Raw genomic sequence first — 18,435 nt, forward strand, 5'->3', positions numbered from 1 at the left:
TTCAGTTTTCTTGAGTTTAATTGGAGCTTTATTACTTAAGCTGTGACTTCAGTCTTCACCTTCAGCAATTTGCAAAGAGGAGGCATACAAGAAAGGTTACAATATTTAATAGAAGGGACTCCCTACTGAACATGGGGAAAGAGGGCAACCCTAGGGCGGAACTGGGAGTGCCAATTTGTTCTGAAGTCTCATGTGAGGACTCCTGGAAAAAGCTGATTACTCGAGAGAAGGAAATAAATGTAGAAAGCAGAACCTGGGATTCAAGTAAGCTGGAACCAGAAAGAAACAAACACCAATGACAAAATGGGAACTACCGACCTGTCAGCCTCAGCTCTGTGCCTGGGAAGATCATGAAACAGATCCTCCTAGATGCTATGCTAAGGCACATGGAAAACGGGGGTGATTCAAGACAGCCAGCACAGCTTCACCAAGGACCAGTCCTGCCTGATAAACCTAGTGGCCTTCTGTGATGGAGTGACTACATCAGTGGACAAAGGAAGGGCTACAGATGGGATTTATCTGGACTTCTGTAAAGCCTTTAACAGAGTCCATCACATTATCCTTCTCTCTAAATTGGAGAGATGGATTCAATGGGTGGGACTGTTAGATGGGTAAGAAATTGGTTGGATGGTCACATCCAGAGGGTAGTGGTCAATGGCTCAGAGTCCCGATGGACATCAGTGACAAGTTGTGTCTCTTAGGGGTCCATACTGGGACCAGTGTTATTTAATATCTTCATAAATGACATAGCTGAAGGGTTTGAGTACACCCTCAGCAAATCTGCAGATGACACTAAGCCGAATGATGCACTTGACACACCTGAAGGATGGGATGCCATCCAGAAGGACCTGGACAAGCTCGCAAAGTGGGCCCATGGGAATCTCACAAGGTTTAACAAGGCCAAGTACAAGTTGCTGCACATGGGTTGAAGCAAGCCCTGATACCAGTATAGGCTGGGCATGAACACATCCAAGAGCAGCCCCGCTGAGAAGACTTGGGAGTGCTGGTGGATGAGAAGCTGGAAATGACCTGGCAGTGTGCACTGGCAGCCCAGAAAGCCAATTGTATCCTGGGCTGCATCAAAAGCAGCGTGGGCAGCAGGTTGAGGGAGGTGATTCTGCCCCTCTGCTGTGCTCTGGTGAGACCCCACCTGGAGCACTGCATCCACCTCTGGGGTCCTCAGCAAAGGAAGGATATCAACCCATTGGAATGAGTCCAGAGGAGGCCATCAATTAGAGGGATGGAGCACCTCTCCTTATGAGAAAAAGCTGAGAGAATTGGGATTGTTCAGCTTGGAAAAGAGAAGGCTTCAGAATGACCAAATTGTGGCCTTCCAGTACCTGAAGGGAGCCTACAGGAAACATGGAGAGAGGCTATTTACAAGGGCAAGTAGCGACAATGCAAGGGAAAATGGCTTCAAACTGAAAGAGGGTAGGTTTAGATTAGATATTAGGAAGAAATTCTTTACTGTGAGGGTGGTGAGGCACTGGAACAGGTTGCCCAGAGACACTGTGGATGACCCATTCCTGGAAGTGTTCAAGGCCAGGCTGGATGGAGCTCTGAGCAATCTGGTCTAGTGGAAGGTGTCCCTACCTTCGGCAGGGGAGTTGGAACTAGATGATCTTTGAGGTCCCTCCCAACGCAAGCCATTCTATGATTCTATGAAAATGCAAATCAACCAAGCAGAGTAAATCCAGACAGAACCCAAACAGTAACAGAGGCTGAATGAATAAATAAAGTCACTAGGATTAAACTGGATTTATGCTGCCATTCAGCTTCTTGAACAGCCACATAAAGCTGTAACTGACTGTGGCATGGTGGCTTCAGCCTCTGCTCCCTTGAAGCCACTATCCAACCAGGTAGAAAAATAAAGGTCTAATTCACTGGAAATTCTTTCATTTACAAAACTAATGGAATAGGGTTTGTTTTTATGCTTCTGCTTCAGCTTCTGATTTATCTTCAACTCCATTCTGCTCATCTTTCATTTCTGCATCTTCAGTGTGGCTGGTCTGAAGAGCAGCAGCTGACTAAAGGGGAGAAACAAAGAAAATATATTAATATAATTACAAAACTGCTAGCACAAACACTGTTTGATTCTCATCACTAGGAAACCTAGTCTTCTCTGCAAGACTGAATTCATATAGTAGGAGCTTCAGCCAAGAGAAATTAAAAGTTTCTTTTTCATTTTTCATGCAACTAAGAAACCAGATGCTGTTTAGAAGAGGCTGAGATATAATACTGATATTAGGTGGTTATGATTCATAATGCCTGCACACGCTTGCCATACAACACTTTCTTAGAAAAGTCTTAACTAAAATTCATTTACAAAGCTTCTGCACAGAACTGCTTTTGTCCTGCTTCAATATCAATGTGATTAATTTTTAGCCATTCCCATAGCCTACCCCCACCCCCCCAGTCTGTATGAGGCACACTTGGGCTCAGCACGTAAAGAACTATCTTCGTTGGACAACTTCGTTTCATGAAGAGTGACTTCAACTCAACAACAGTGATTTGGATGTCATCTGTGAGAGCTTAGTTGGAAGAAAATATGATCTGACAAGGTGGCTGCTCTAAAGCCCTCTCCTTGCTGCATCTTCCAGTCCACATAAAGGTAGAAGGCAGAGAGCCATGTGGCAGGGGTCCAAGGTTAGGTTTTTCAATAGGACATATCCAGCACATCCTAGCCTTGCAATAATTTTCAAACACAGTAAAGGGAGGTAAAAATGTCTTGGTCTTTTTATCTCAAAAACTAGTGCAATGAAACTGCTATTCCACCTGCCAGCCTAGTACCTTGAACCATCTGTTTTATTATGATGTTGGCAGACAAAACCAAGCAAAGTCTTAAGCATGCAGTGCTGGGAGAGGTGAATAGGAGGGGAAAAAGAGGCACAATCCTTTAATGTTACATCAACTTGGCTGCAACAAGAAACCAGTTAAAAGAACATCCAGGCATCAAAGGTCAACCTTTCGTCCTTAGAAGCATTCTGTAAAGCACACAAGAACCAAGTCTTCTCTCCACAGAAAACCTGTTAGCTAGCAATCCTGGGCTTAAAATAAGGTGACAAACGTCCTGACCTTTAAAAATCCACACTTTACATACGTGAACTATTTGAATTCATGAAAGGAACTACTGATGCAAGAGTGGCTGGTGAATTCAACAGAGTGTAAGACATGCAGTGTCAGGAATCTCAGAACTATGGTCCAAGCTACCCTCTTAGCAAGTGGAAGATATTTGATAAACAAACCAAACTTCCTCAGAACCCTGATGTTCTACTACCACCACTAATGGAGAAACTGTTGGAGCTAGAGTAAAGCAAAATTATAAATGCATTAACAGGAAAACAAGTTTTTCATGCAAGAAAACGACCTCAAGACTGACCTAAGAGTAAGCATCCTTTACAGTTTACAGTTCCAGCAATCCCATTTCATATAAAATTATATCCATTTAAGGTAGGCCAGATGGCTTGGAGACAAAAAAAACAATGCACATTCCCAAGATCAACTTACTTGTTGAGAAGAATTCACCAGGCCAATGGTATCCTGCCTTGTATCAGAAACAGTGTGGCCAGCAGGACCTGAGCAGTGATTGTCCACCTGTACTGGGCACTGCTGAGGCCACACCTCAAGTACTGTGTCCAGTTTTGGGCCCCTCACTTCAATAAAGACATTCAGGTGCTGAAGCAAGTTCACAGAAGGGCAACAGAGCTGGGGAAGTGTCTGGAACACAAGTCTGATGAGGAGCAGCTGAGGGAACTGCAGGTGTATAGCCTGGAGAAAAGGAGGCTCTCTACAACTACCTGAAAGGAGGGTGTAGCAAGGTGTAGGTCAGCCTCTTCTCCCAGGCTATGAGTGACAGGACAAGATGAAATGGCCCCAAATTGTGCCAGGGAAGGCTCAGATTGGATATCAGGAAAAATTCCTTCACAGAAAGCCCAGGGCAATGCTTGAGTCACCATCCCTGGAGGTATTTAGGTGTAGATGTGACTCTTACGGACGTGGGTTAGTGGTGGACTTGGCAGTGTTAGGTTGTTGTTTGAGATCTTTCATTTACAGTCAGTAGGATTCCAACATAAAGGATTTTATGGCTTTAGGCTGATTCAACCCAAGCAGATAGAAAAACTGGAACTAAGTGCTATGTCTTTCCAGTATCCCAAACAGCCTGCAACGCAAAGGTTGTGAGACTGCCTTTTGCCAAGAATATTACGCTTGCTTCAGCAACCCACTCTTCCTCCCTCAACAGCAGATCTTGCTGTGTCCCACATCTAGAGGAGGAAGCAAGATTCCCAGCAGCTGTGCTAGCTGAAAGGAACCTTCACAACAGAGTCTGACAGCTGGCAATTAAACCTTGCCATTTCAAAAGTGAAGATGCCTAACAGTGAAATAATTCTAGTTTAGTTGCTGTATCTTTACCTTCCTGAGATTTTTTCATTAAAGCCTACGAAAACTAAGATACTGTGTGGCTTTACACCAGTATATCTAGAAATACAAAATAGTTCCTTCCAAGCTCCAATAAGCAAGGACTGTTGACACCACGCTGCCTTAGCCAGAAAAAAAAAAAAAAGAGATGGTTGTGAAGTGTTTCATGTAGGAAATTGTCAGCTGACAGTCTGAGATGAATGAACTGTCAGGATACACTCATCTGAGGACACCAGGCCTCTGGAAAGACTCAATGACACAGCTGATCACAGGTAATTAACATACCAACATCTAACAATTTTTTATATTCTCCATGCGTATTCTGGAAAGGTAGACGCAAAGATCTGAGAAAATAACCTCACAAGATGCAAGCTTCTGCACTCCCCAATGTTACTGAGGCAATTTGAGTATGATGTAAATCCCAGATTTATCTTAGAAGTTACAGGTCTACCTAGTCCTTCCGCACCATCAGATCTAAGGAAAAGAAACAACATTGTCTTAGGATATGTGATTTTCACTAGCAACTTGGAATGTTTCTTACTAGCTGATACAATCTTGTTATAACCCCGTATCCACATACTGCCATTATTAACTGAACTAGTATTTACTGAAGTTCTAGTGAATGCTTATTATGAAAACCATCCATTCATAGAATAATCAATCTATGACATTTGAAATGGAGACCATCAATCACTTCTTAATGTCTCCATGAGAAGCAAGATGGTGCTCAGCACCATCTGTATGGCAGACATGAGGTCTCACTAGACAGGCCACCCAGGCACCAGAACAGCCTGTTCTTTAGAACAATTGGTTCAAGGAGAAAAGGTGCTTTTTTAACTGGAACATTATCATGTTTGTATCTCATCACTTCAATTGCTTTCTGATTAACACTGGTCTGTCGCAAATTCAGTTGAAATAAGTAAAAGCATTCTGTGCAGTGCTTGGTACTGCTAGCTTCTTGTTCAAACAAGATGGCCTCATAATTTTGACTGCTGGCTATTTTGAGTTCAACCTCTGCTTCCCAAATGAGTCTACTTGAGTATTCTCCTGCTATAATTATCTGTTCTAAGAAGTAAGCTGAATACCTAAACTACTATTCCTTGTCTAACACGACACCACCTCTTGTAGTCTTCTGGAGCGGTGTTACTTACCTTTAAGTCTTTGTCTGCAAGCCTTTGGAACATGTTGGCGTACATCTTTTTCTCCTTCTCATGCTGCTCCCGTATTTTTTGCTGACAAGTTACCAGTTGCACTTTGGCAGCTTTGTTACTTGGATAAAGTTGTATCACTTTCTGGAAATCTCCTCGGGCCAACTCAAAGTCATTGACAGCCAAATGCGCTTCTCCACGCCGGAAGAGGCCTTTTTCATTGTTGCTATCCAATTCCAGTGCCTGCATTAAAAAAACAAAACCAAACCAGACACAAGAGTGATTTTTCTTTTATAAAACCTCAGAACACCAGAGACTGCTAGGAACTGTATCTTCTGATACAGACTCAAGAGTCTTGTCAGGGCTTACTAGTAATGTAAGTAGAATACAGTAGAAGTTAGTACAAAGAGGAATGAATATAGTAGGTTATTTGACAGAGAACCAGCAAGTCTAAGACTTAGTCCTGGCTCTAATTCAGCTCTTTGAAAGATGTATGCCAACATGACTACCTTCACCAAGTGTTTCTAATTTCTAAACACTTGAATATTCTCCATGTAGCAGTGAGTTAGAAAAAGATGTGGACAGTAATTAAAAAAGTAATTGAAAATCTGTTAGGTATTTTTAGTGTATTCAGTACCATCCAAATGCAAGCTGATAAGAAAAGCCCAACACCACATGGCCTGTTGTTTGTCAGATTTCTAAAGCAGAAGATAAACTGCACAAGCAGTCTGACAGTTTAAGAATAAATAAATCGCTACTACCTTGTTGCAGTTTTCCAAAGCCTGTGAGTATTCCTTTAGCTTGAGATGGCACATAGCTAGATTAAGGTGGGCAGCAAGCCTCAAGCTTTTGGCTTTTGATTCCTCCTCATCGGAGAGTCCTGCTTCATGCTCCAGCCACGACACAATTTTCTTATACTGTAATGCTGCCCGCTTGTATTTTCCCTCCTGTAAACAAGGCAGTTCAATTATCACACAGCTCATCACAGTAACTTTTATATCCCTCTTGCCCCTTCTGCTTACCTCGAGCAATAGATCTGAAAAAAAATATTTGATCAGAAAATAACTTCTATCATCAAAAACATACTACCTCTGAAACCCACTCCTGCATAGGATCAGAATATCCTTAGGAATACCTACTGGTCCCCCACTAAAACTAGGGATATATGCCAGCAATGATACTTCACTCGGAACTCCCACCTTACATTCGACTTTTGATACAAAGAAAAAGGAAAATGAGGCATTTTTATAATGTGTTATGAAAATAATGGGAAACTCTTTCTTTAGCTGGTTAAGTTGCTTGAAACAGCTTCTTCACAAATATCTACCCAAATTAATTTTTTCATTCACAGCACTATCCCACAGCAGAAACTTAAATACTGTAACCTTGCTACGATTCCATGTATGCCCCAAAGTTATCTGTAGGTACAGCAAACAGCTTTAACAGAGAACTCCCTGCAGAGTCAGTTCTTTGGATAATCCAACTGAGTTTCTTTTTTTCAGACAACTTCCCCTCCAGTTCTCACTGTAAAATCTCACAGAATACCATGAACACCACTCAGAAATGACAGAAGCTGTAATCATCATTATCAATTCACGACATGGACTAAGAAATGCTATTATTACTTGGGGACTGTAACTTACCTTGAAGTACTGAGTGCCTCTCTCCTTCACAATGGAGCTTTGTTCCAACTTCTCATCCGTGTTCATTTCCCAAGACTCCTTAGCCTACCCAAAAAGGAATAGTTCAAGTCAACTTCAGTACAACAATACAACTTCTAAGGAAATCAAGTGGCTATGTTGCTTCCCATAGTGAGATAGAGATAGGTTTGGCTTTGCAGAGCTTTGCACTGCTGCTGGAAACCAGCCTAGAGCGCGAGAGACGGCAATGGACAGTGAACCAATAAGAATAAGGGCCATTTCAGCCAAGAGCTCCAGTGTGTCATCGTCTCTGGCAACAGTAGCCTCCTTATTTCAGATCACCATTCAAGGATTCCACTGTCCTTGTTTAAGCTGCACTCGTCCTCCTCCCTCCACATCCAGGATCTCTTTGGGGTTTCATCTCTTGTTCCTACCTTTTCAAAGCTTTTGAGTTTCACTTCATACTGCAGCTCTGCATCTGGAGGGATCTGAAATTTCTCATTCCCAGTGCTTCCAAAGCCATAGCTATAAGATGGGTGTGGGGTGGGGAGGGAGAAACAAACAAAGACAACAGTTCAGAACTGTCCATCCAGCTGTATTTTCTACATAGGAAGATGAAGACAAAAACCCCATGCAAATCTGGGATGCCCATACATCATTATTACAAGACAAAGACTTCAAGAATTCTTGGTACGATTCTAAAATTAGCAAGCACAAGGTAGAAGAAAGCAAGAGAAACCTAGCATTGATTTCATTTAGCTCTTACCAGTTCCTATTATGTTTTTTTTTTAGCTTAGGTGAAGGAAAAGCAAGTTATCTCTCCAATAAAGAAAAAACCCAAACAAAACAACCAGCTTCCAAGTTATATGCATTTTGCTTTATATTCATGGTCTGAAACTGAGCGTTTCCTTCAGAGCACCTGTATTTTAGTACTATTCTTAGAAAAGCAAAGACAATGAATACTAAGATTAAGTGAACAGATGTACACTTAACATACTGCTAATGAACTGATAAACAGGAAATGCCTACAGAAAGGTTCTGTGAAGCAACTCCAGTAAGAAGCTGCATATTAGCAGGAAAACCCTCAAGATCAGATTGCTTTGCTTTTCTGCTCTTATCAGGTCCAGTTCAAGTTTAAAAAACTTAATAAATACTGAAATTAAAATTAACATTTGATGAAAACAATCTGTGCAAATCCATTTCAGATGTGTTCTCACTGTAATGAGAAAATTCTGCTTATGTCTAGGACTATATATGCACTGTTATACAGTAAGTACTAACAAAGAGGGACCGCAAAAATCTAAGTTATAGAGCGACAATATTTTTTTAAATATTCACAGAGATCAACACTATAGAGATTTAAGTAAATCTTATTTCTTTTGTAGTGCTACTACTTCATTATGAAGTGGCAAAGCAATCTTAGCTTGATACTTCTCATACACCTGTTTTTACCACAGCACCGAAAAAAATGAAAAGTGTTATAACAAAGCACTTAATTCTTGCCAGATTCTTAGTATAGGCCCTTCAAGTATCAAAAGATCAGGGAAAGTGTACCTGGGTTTAAGATAGAACACGGATTCCTCCGATTTCTCCATTTTTTGAATTGCTTTCTCCAGACCATGAGGAAGATCAAAGTTTTCACCTTCCCCAATCTCAAACCGCAATTCCCGCTTGTCAAAAACACGATCTCCGTATCGGCCTTCAAACTGGACTAGTAACAAAAAAATAGAACAACACAGATTGAAATCAGAATATATACATATATATATATATGGTATGGGGAGGTAGCACAGGAGTACACTGGGAGTTCTACATAGGCAGGTAGCACATACGAAGTGCCAAAGCCTCCTTCTAAACAGTGGTTTTTAACAGCTACCTATGCATGGTGGCTACTGGCAGGAAACAGAACTTCTGCTGTTAAATTTAATAACCCCTTTTTTTTGTTCATCTGTTTGTTTTTTCCATTCCAACAACAGGTCCCAGAACGATCCCCCTCTTGTTCCTCAGCAAATGGAAATACTTTAGTAGACTCATCAATCTTTTGTGATCAGATAAGCACTTTAACAGATTCAGTATCGCTGAAAGAACACAGCTGCTGCTGGAAAATGTAAACCTTGCTAGAAATAAGAGAATGAAATCTTACTCTAGGTTGTTAAGTTACTTGATAAAGGAAAGAAAAGCCACGTATTCCTCTCTCTCAGGGCAAGGAGTTGTAGATTGTGAAACAGGTTTTGCCATCCCGCATGGTAAACCCATTTACTATTCGTGTAACAACAAACTTACTCTCTACGAGTGCATCCTCATTGGGCTTGGAGTAGCCCTCCCCTTTTTTACGGATCCTCCGGATGATGCCACCATCTTCTTCATCAGTGAGGTCCTCCCCCTTGAACTCAAAAAGTTCTATCTGTGGAGGGAAGAAACATCTTGCATTTATTCTCACTACACCAATACAGTAACCCACAGAATTTGTTCTACAGTGATCTTTGAAACTACAGCTATGCAGGAAGTCACTGTCTTAGTTAATGTCCTGTAAGATATGGGATAGCCAAGGCTCTGAAGATGATATTGGATGGAAACCAGTAGATCCCAGACGGAAACCTATTGAAGAATTTCAACTTTCAGGTTATATTCAGGCCTTTTCAGCTATTTTTTCTCCACCAATCTTGGTCTCCCAATACTAAAAATTAGATCCTTTAAATTAAAGGACTGTAAACCTGGCTTCTGAATAAAGCTTATATGAGCCACAATGCTTAGAGTTTACTTAAAAAAAAAAAAAGATTCTATTGGCTTCTTTAATACTATTTTTGCCATTGTCTGCAAGCAAAACTATGGGTAGTTGGTTTTGGTTGAGGTTTGATTTTTTTCTAATATGAGGGAAAATACCTTTTGGACACATTAAGGCAGGAAGAATTTACTCTCACTTGCCACTCTGCAGTGCTACCACACTGATCAGCCGTTCCACCTTCTTACTCTACAGTCAAGTAGAACCACCAGTAGTGTCACTGCATCCATGGGCCAAGGTTTTTAAGTAAGGCAAGGACAAAAGGAGCAGGACAATAAAACGAAGATGTAATTCTTATCCTTAATTCACGATTATACCCTTAATTTCATCAATGGTCAAATTGAGATCAACTTTAAAGTGCTTGGAATGGAGCTTTAACTGATTCCAAATGCTTGTTCTGAAACATTAAAACAAATTCAAGAATATATTTTCCAACTTCAGCCATTCCCTACCCATTTCTTCATCCTCCTACTCTTGTGCCACAGGACAGTAGTTTCAAAACTTCTGTGCATTCTCCCTTGCATGCCTGAACAGAGACAGAGTTATCTTTTTACTTGTTACATTTTCCCTTCTAGTCTTGTTGTACCATTTTGTATTGTGGGATCATTTCAGAAAAAAAAAAAAAAAACTTCCCGAAGAAGGATAAAACAAAAAAACCCATGATCTGACCCACCTTTAATCTAAACTCCCTGCTGCAATAAATTGTTTGGAATTTTTAAGAGCTAGTGCTAATGTAGGAAATAGCTATCCAGTCTGAATCTTCACATGCCCTCCCAAGTCTCTAATGTAAATCATAGTTTCATGTGGGAGTACCATGATGAGATGGAAAAATAGTCTAGTTACAAAACATATTTGTTGTTGCTATGAAATGAATTAAAAGATATTTTGTATTCCATGTTTGAGTAAAACAATAGTAAAAACAGCACAAAAGAGCAAGCCATTATAATCAGAATTGTTTAGACTACCTCATTTAAAAAAAAAAAAAAAGTTCAGGGCTAATGCTGTGAAGGTTCCTCACACTGGACTTAAGATACCTGGAATGTAAAAGGAATTGAATATCCACCAACACAAAGAGTACTTCCACTTTTTATTTGATGGACTCCTAGTAATGAATAATATTCTGGTCTTTCTCTTCAGTCTGTCTGAAAAATGTTAAGTCATTCCTGAACATTCTACTGATGGCCATACAGGTATATCTGTCCCTTTTGTTTCTCCCAAAACTGAACACCAGTACTCTATGGAATAATCTACCTATTTATACTGTTCTGCAAAAACAATCATGAGGAAATAAAAAAAAAAAACCAAAACAACAAAACACCACCAGATCAAAAAAACCCAAATCATAGGATGTCCATTATTTCAGATCATAAAGAAATGCTGATGAGATGACACAGATACAAAATCTTTTAATTTAAGTTTTAGAGGGTCCTTTTTAAGGCAACTTGTACAAAATTCTGGTATGGTGTTAAGCAATTACAAAGGACCCACGCTGACATTGTTTCAAATAATAAAAACGAAACATAGAAGCAAAACTAAAAAAGTGGAAACTTAACAGACTAAGTGCCTGAGAGTCATACTAGTCAGAAATTACTTTTACCTAATAACACTTAGAAAAACTTTCTAGATCTAAGTTCCAAGCCACACCCCCAATCAGGACACATCCAGCACTATATATTTGTTGCAGCCAGTCAGCTCCAGGCTGTTTTATTAGGGAAGCACAAAACCATCATAGGCAGCTTCAGTGCTTTTCTTTCTTTCTCCCTTTATTCCTTTAACATTACTGCTCAGGAAGGCATTAGGGGATATTAAGGATCATGAATGAAACACTGCTTACCCAGAAAATGATGGAGAGGTCAGAGTGGCATCATTAAGAAAAACCCAGTGGGAAGTGAATAACCTGGATGACTACTTCAGATAGACTCAGTAATAGTCTCATGGAACAAATCCTGTCTTGCTTTGATTCATACTTTTATTTATCAAAACACTGGGTATTATCTCACTGCAGGGCAGTGAAAGCTTCTCTGCTTTGTACTGTCCATGCACATCCTGTGTACTCATCCTAAGCCTTTAAGAATGCTCCATTGTGCTGCAAAGGTACAAGGTCTTGAGCTTCTAGCCTGGATTTGAATCATCAGCTCAGTGTTTTTTCTCTCCCCCTTGTATCCTGTCCTGATTACACTTAGTATCACTAGCATACCTGTGAAGCACACAGCACTCCAACCTGTAGTTTGATCCAATAAGTAAGCCATGAGAAACTTAAGATTTATACATAAGAAAATGCTGTTTACCAATAGCTTTACAAGATACTATTTTTCAACAGCCAACTACAGAAATAATGGCATTAATTTTGATGTACTTAAAATGAGTAAGTTGTCATCCCTTAGTGACAGTACCTATACTAGTACTATTTTTTTAATCCTTCTGCACAAAATACGTCTTTAATCCTATTACTCACTAGTCCATGGGGAAAAAAAAAAAAGAAATGCCAATACACTATCCAAATGCAATACAAATACAATATCCAACTATGTGAAGGTCAATGGCATCCTGGTTTGTATCAGAAATAGTGTGGCCAGCAGGACCAGGGCAGTGATCGTCCACCTGTACTGGGCATTGCTGAGGCCACACTTCAAATCCTGTGTCCAGTTTTGGGCCCCCCACTGCAAGAAAGACATTGAGGTGCTGGAGCATGTCCAGAGAAGGGCAACAAAGCTGGTGAAGGGTCTAGAGAGTAAGTTCTATAAGGAACAGCTGAGGAACTGCAGGTGGGTTCAGCCTGGAGAAAAGGAGGCTCAAGGGGTACCTTCTTGCACTCTACAACTACCTGAAAGGAGGTTGTAGTGAGGTGGGGTCAGACTCTTCTCCCAGGTAACAAGTCCCAGGACAAGAGGAAATGGGGAGGTTTGGATTGGATATTTGCATTAGAACAGGCTGCCCAGGGAAGTGGTTGAGACACCTTCCTTGAAGGTATTTAGGTGTAGATGTGGTACTTGGGGACATGGTTTAGTGATGGACTTGGCAGTTTTAGGTTTAAACTGGACTAGATGGTCTTAAAGGTCTTTTCCAGCCTAAATAATTCTATGATTCTATGCATAATTTACCCTTTTTAACAGATGCTTATTGTTTCCAGTAAAATCTAAATACTCCATGAGCTATTTTTACCTTTCTCAGATATTAGATAAAACATTCAATCTTTGAGCAATCATCGAGTTTTAAAACTTTCTGTATGCCCCCAACATAGGAGACCATTCAATGGATTAAGTATTTTAGAGCAAAGTAATTTTAAAAATCCCACTTAAAAAGAATCTGCCTTCTTTCAGGTAGAATTTATTTTAAAGTAATTGTTGGAAAATTGAACTGTTTCAACAGTAGGAAAAATATATCCTCTCTGTTGAGACTGTCAGAGTATGCTTCAGAAACAGCTTTAGTATCATTCTCCATGGAAAAAAATCAAACACAAGTCTCAGCATTCTGAGCAACCATTCTTGCTGTTGAAATAACACACAAGAGACAGCTGCTATTTCCATACTCTTTTGGGAAGAGGTTTGGGGGAGTGACTTAAAGATCAGCAGGAGACAAATTCTCTCCTCTCCTGGTGAGGTTAAGAGAAATAACTGGCTCCATTTCATTTTCTCAACTACTTCAGAGTCCATCCGCCCTCCCAGCCTTCTCTTTCCTACTGCAAATCATTCCATAACTAATATTAAAACTGAACACTGGAAACCATTCAAGTATTTTAAAAATGCCCAAAAAAAAGGAACCGAAGCTCTTGCAGATCAGTAGCAGCCAGACTAAAACTTTGCCCACACTACCCAAAATCGACCATATTGTTTTCTTTAGAAAACCTAACAATCCTTTCAAAACCCAGTTTTGAAAGCATATTGCATCACACATTTTCTACTGTAAAATATGACTTTTGCTTGTTTTTCAAGTGTACAGTTTTAATGACCGTCTCTCACTTACCTCAAAAATCAGTGTAGCATTGGGAGGTATCTTTGGGGGGCTCCCAGCTGAGCCATAGGCATATTCTGGTTTACATGTAATCCGACAGATTTCACCAATCTTCATAGTCGCCACAGCAATGTCCCATGCTTTGATCACCTCACCTATGCAAGTCAAATGTCAATCACATGATTGCAAGGCATACACGAAAAGCACGATCAGCTGAAACTCAGGATCATCACTTTTAGTGTACAGAAGCTAAGACAGCAGAAACACTGAAGGACTTGTGCTCACTCTCATCTACCTACATCAGTTTTAAGCCTAATCAAATTCTAAAGTTTCCTGGGACCCAAATTTCGCTATCTTTCTTCATTCTAGGTGTAGCAACTCTTTTCATAGAATCATAAAACGGGTTGGATTGGAAGGGACCTGAAAGGTCATCTAGTTCCAACCTGCCAGGGGCAGGGACCCTGTGCTCCCTTCCTTAGAGAGAATACAAGTCATCTGAACACAGACACAGGCTGAAGTGCTTGGCACAGTCTCAAGTGTGAGGAAGTAACAATAAACTCTTCCGAGAGGAAGGTCTCAGGGCTCAGGGCGAGAGATTGCCTGCTCGTGTTTTGAAAACAATCCAAACCAACAGCCTTTTCTCTCTGTACTTTATCAGCTGGCAAAGAGCAGCACCAGTGGTAACTAACAGTTACAAACATTTGTAACAAAAAGGGGGAGGAAAATAGAAATAGTATTCCTTCTGAAGCCAAAAAGGAACAGAAGTTGTAACAAAATGCTCTTTTTCAAGCTCTCCTACTTGCTGCTCCTTTCAACTCGATCAAGCAGGCTCTTAATCCTGTATTAATAGGTACGCTTAATATCTCAAATTTCAGTACAATGAATTAATCTCTTTTTTAAGAAAAGAGATAGTATCCATTTATTTAAAAGCAGCAGGGAAAATGTAATATTGAGGAATAAGATTTGCTGGAACAAGGATGTTTGGATTTTTGCATTCAAAAAATAAAGGATTTTGATAATGAAGAGTTGCACTGCTCAAAGACTCATATTTGGGTTAATTTGGGAATTTTGTGGAAAAGGGAGTATATTTCATCATGCAGCAGCTGACAGCTGCTTCTGTGCACCCTGTCCCAGTATCTGGTCACAATTAAATACCCTCGGACTGGAGTCTGCCAAACCAAAAAAATCAACAAAAAACCAACCAACAAAATGCATATTCTGGCATATTTAACTACCCTTTGTCACTACACTTCAGGGCAGATTTGCTCCCCTGGGGTGCTTTGTCTGAGGCCTATGAATTCTTCATCAGGCCTCAAGGGGCTACACAGTTTTCTCATTCAGAAAAATCTCAAAGACATTCTGACTGGGCCACTCTGAGAGAACAAAATCTGAAAACAAGTTTAAGTAGTAACTTCAAAAGGCAAAGGAGGCTCACATGCCATGAAATCCTACCTCAATTATTAGCAAAAGTGATCAATACCAAACACAAGGTATTACCTTTCCCCAAGTCAAATGAAAACTTGTCTCTCCTGTCCAGACTGGAGTCAAATTTTGTGCCATCAAGAAGCCATCCTGTGTAATGGACAGTCACTTTATCACCTATCATTGGAGATTCTGTCCCACTGCCTTCTCTCTTAACAACCTGAGAAAAACATTAAGAAAACAGCATTAAGATCATGGAAACTAAGTCTGCCTATTGGACATTAAGTCCATTTACTTAGATGCATGCATTATCGTCTTCAGTAGATAAAGGATTTGGAGGTTTATTTCAGTTATCTGGAAATGGATTGATTATTCTGTCTGCAGATTAGCAGTGCTGCAAATGCAGAACCTCAAGATGGCTGTGCTGTGATACGAGAACTTAATTGGCAACAGTTGGCACCAGCTTACAGATCTCTGCATCTATAGTTAGCCATGTCACTTACCTTTGCTCAATTAGATTTTAAATGTTCTTGAAACTCAAACTGGTAAAGTATTAGGCAGGGGTTTTTTGCTTGATTCAAGTATTTGCTTCATCCCCTTTCTATCATAACACCCCACTTCAGTGTTCTAGGCAAAGCATTTACACAAGAAAACAAGGTGGTTGTTTTCATACAAAATCTATACTAACGTGTAATCTCAGATTACTTGAGTTAAACCAGGCAGTTTAACAAAGGTTAACAGAATCTCACCACATAGCAGGTCAGTTTTATCAGCTTACAGAGTAGTACTTAAAAATTATTATATTGCATTAATTTTGTCTCCCTGCAATCCTCTGACATGGACTGCCAGCACATCTCACATACAGCTGCAAGGATCTGATCTTCTCAAGAGGTTCCCCAGCACGCCTAGCAGGACCAGTATCAACTACATCTACACTATCCAAAAAGCAAGATTGGCCAACCTCTCTGATGTTCATTTGAAATTCACACAAAAATAGAGAATAATAATGACATATCTCATAGGCAAGGAAGCGAAGCCTTGCCCATAACGTGATTCCTGAAGTTCAGATTTGAATTTTCTCCAATACCAATTGAAACCATCTAGCTCCGAGCCAAAGTTGTGCATTCCTTCAGCTAGGCAAAAATGGAGGACCCTATTTGCTTGGATCGTGGAGACCTGGAAAACATACTGTTCATACAAGATAAACATTTATTCAAGGCCACTTACTCAAAAGTATGGATTGGCATCCCTTCTTTAAAGAAAAGCTATACAAGTGTCATATTTCTACACCAGTCACATTTTTCATTGAAGGAAGCAGACCTGTGGGAGTCTCCTTCACAAATTTTAACTTCTTACAACCCACCACTGTCAAACTCCTACTTTGCCTCCCACCATCCCTGCAACTATACAACTGAAATGCCAGTACTCTCCATCCAAAGCCAAGGCAATGTCGGCAGTTTCTGTCAGACTCTTAACGAGCTGAAAGCACCTCACTGGATTCATAAAACAAAGAAAAAAATCCACAAATGAAGAAAATCCAGGAAAAAAAAAAACTACCTGCTGTTTCCTAAGGTGAGAATGCTCAATGTGAAAAAGGATGCCTGACCTCACACAGCACACCATCCCTTTACTCTGCACTGCATCATGCTACAGCAGCTATTAGCATGACAAAACTGATCTATTGGTATCTCTTCCAAGGAAGTCGACACTTCAAGAAACCACTCAGAGAGATAAGCAAACAGAGACCAATGAAAAGAACCCTATGAATCTGGTAATCAACCTAATCTACGTAATGCTTATATATATATACAAAGTGGATCCAAACTACTTATTTTAAGGCAGCCAGTCTGAAAGGCTTTTGAAAAAGTAACTACATTTAATGCAAGTTTACTAAGCTTTTCCCAATACCATATTCTTGTAGTGTCATACCAAGGTACCCCACAGTAGTGAATATCTCGTTTTCATTATTTATACAGTATTATTCTTTTACAATTATTGCATTTTGAGGAGACTCAAGTTTCACTTTTTTCATAGACTCAATATGGTAAACCTATTTTCGGTAAGGTTTACATTTCCCTTTCATATGGAGAAACAGGATTTTCCAGTTCATATTGTGGATTTCAAATAGTTCATTTCTAAACTTAAATACTTACACTAGAAATAGTGCAAGCACATTCAGCAGTATCAGGTAAAAACTTGTGGATAGTATTCTGATACAAAGCTAATGAACAAATAAGCACACTCCTGGAATCAGTGCAACGATACCAGTACAAAATTGGTGTAGGTTTGTTCAGAGCTAGACCCCTAGTTTCAATGGGTGCATTCGGCACTCCAAAAATTACTAGCAAAATAAAATCCATGAAGGCCGGAGTTCATGACCTCTACAGCATTTTGCTTATCAATTCACCATCTCACCTTCTCTGTGGTTTTCACCACCTCAGTTATTTTGCTAGTATTTTTTACTCCCCTCCTTAAAAAAAATTGAAGTAAAAAAAAAAGGCAAAAACCAAAAACGCCCCCCAAACACCTGCTGCTGCATCATCTAAAGTAGGTACTGCATGGATTAGGCAGACGATCACTGCCTTCCACCGTGCTCAAGGGACCTGAGCTGTGGGAGACCCACAAGTACCTTCTGGGCAACCGTGCAGACGAGAACTCTGACCTGATTATTGTGCTATGTGCAAAAAACAGAAATTCTCACCAAAGCATGCTAGCAGGAAAGATGGGAAAGAGTATAGAAGACAAAATCTACAGTCTGGTCTCAGCTACCCCTCCTGAATGGAAGACGGCACCTCTGTGACGAACCTAAAATTTAAAGCCAGAGGGCTCTAAAGGTTAAGACCAGAATTTTGCCTTTCCTGTGGCGCCACTTTTTTCTTCTGAATACTGAAATTTTACTGCGATCGAATAACGCTACTAAGGATCGTTACAGGTTTTAGCAGAGACCGAGGAAGTTTCTAGAGATATGGAAAGAGGCGACGTCTGACAGAGGAAGTTCGCGCAACTCCCCCTCACGGTATAAATTCTGCCGCCCTTATCGCCTGGCTTCCCAGTTTACAAAGGGGAGCAGCCGCTC

The 18,435-nt window shown here is 40.3% G+C and overlaps 1 protein-coding gene across 1 annotated transcript; it reads right to left on the reverse strand.

Moving 5' to 3' along the window:
* Positions 1 to 15,602, reverse strand: FKBP4 (FKBP prolyl isomerase 4). The gene is made up of 9 exons (XM_018085583.2): positions 15,435 to 15,602; positions 13,950 to 14,092; positions 9,488 to 9,608; positions 8,759 to 8,915; positions 7,639 to 7,729; positions 7,208 to 7,291; positions 6,326 to 6,511; positions 5,568 to 5,807; positions 1 to 2,027 (listed from the first exon to the last, which is right to left on the reverse strand). The coding sequence occupies exons 1-9, from the start codon at positions 15,541 to 15,543 to the stop codon at positions 1,929 to 1,931; spliced, it is 1,230 nt and encodes a 409-aa protein (XP_017941072.2). The 5' UTR covers positions 15,544 to 15,602; the 3' UTR covers positions 1 to 1,928.
* Between the last annotated feature and the right edge of the window lie 2,833 nt (positions 15,603 to 18,435).

The sequence above is a fragment of the Manacus vitellinus genome, unplaced genomic scaffold, assembly GCF_001715985.3.
Source record: "Manacus vitellinus isolate BGI_N305 unplaced genomic scaffold, ASM171598v3 scaffold_83_pilon, whole genome shotgun sequence".
Taxonomy (NCBI): domain Eukaryota; kingdom Metazoa; phylum Chordata; class Aves; order Passeriformes; family Pipridae; genus Manacus; species Manacus vitellinus.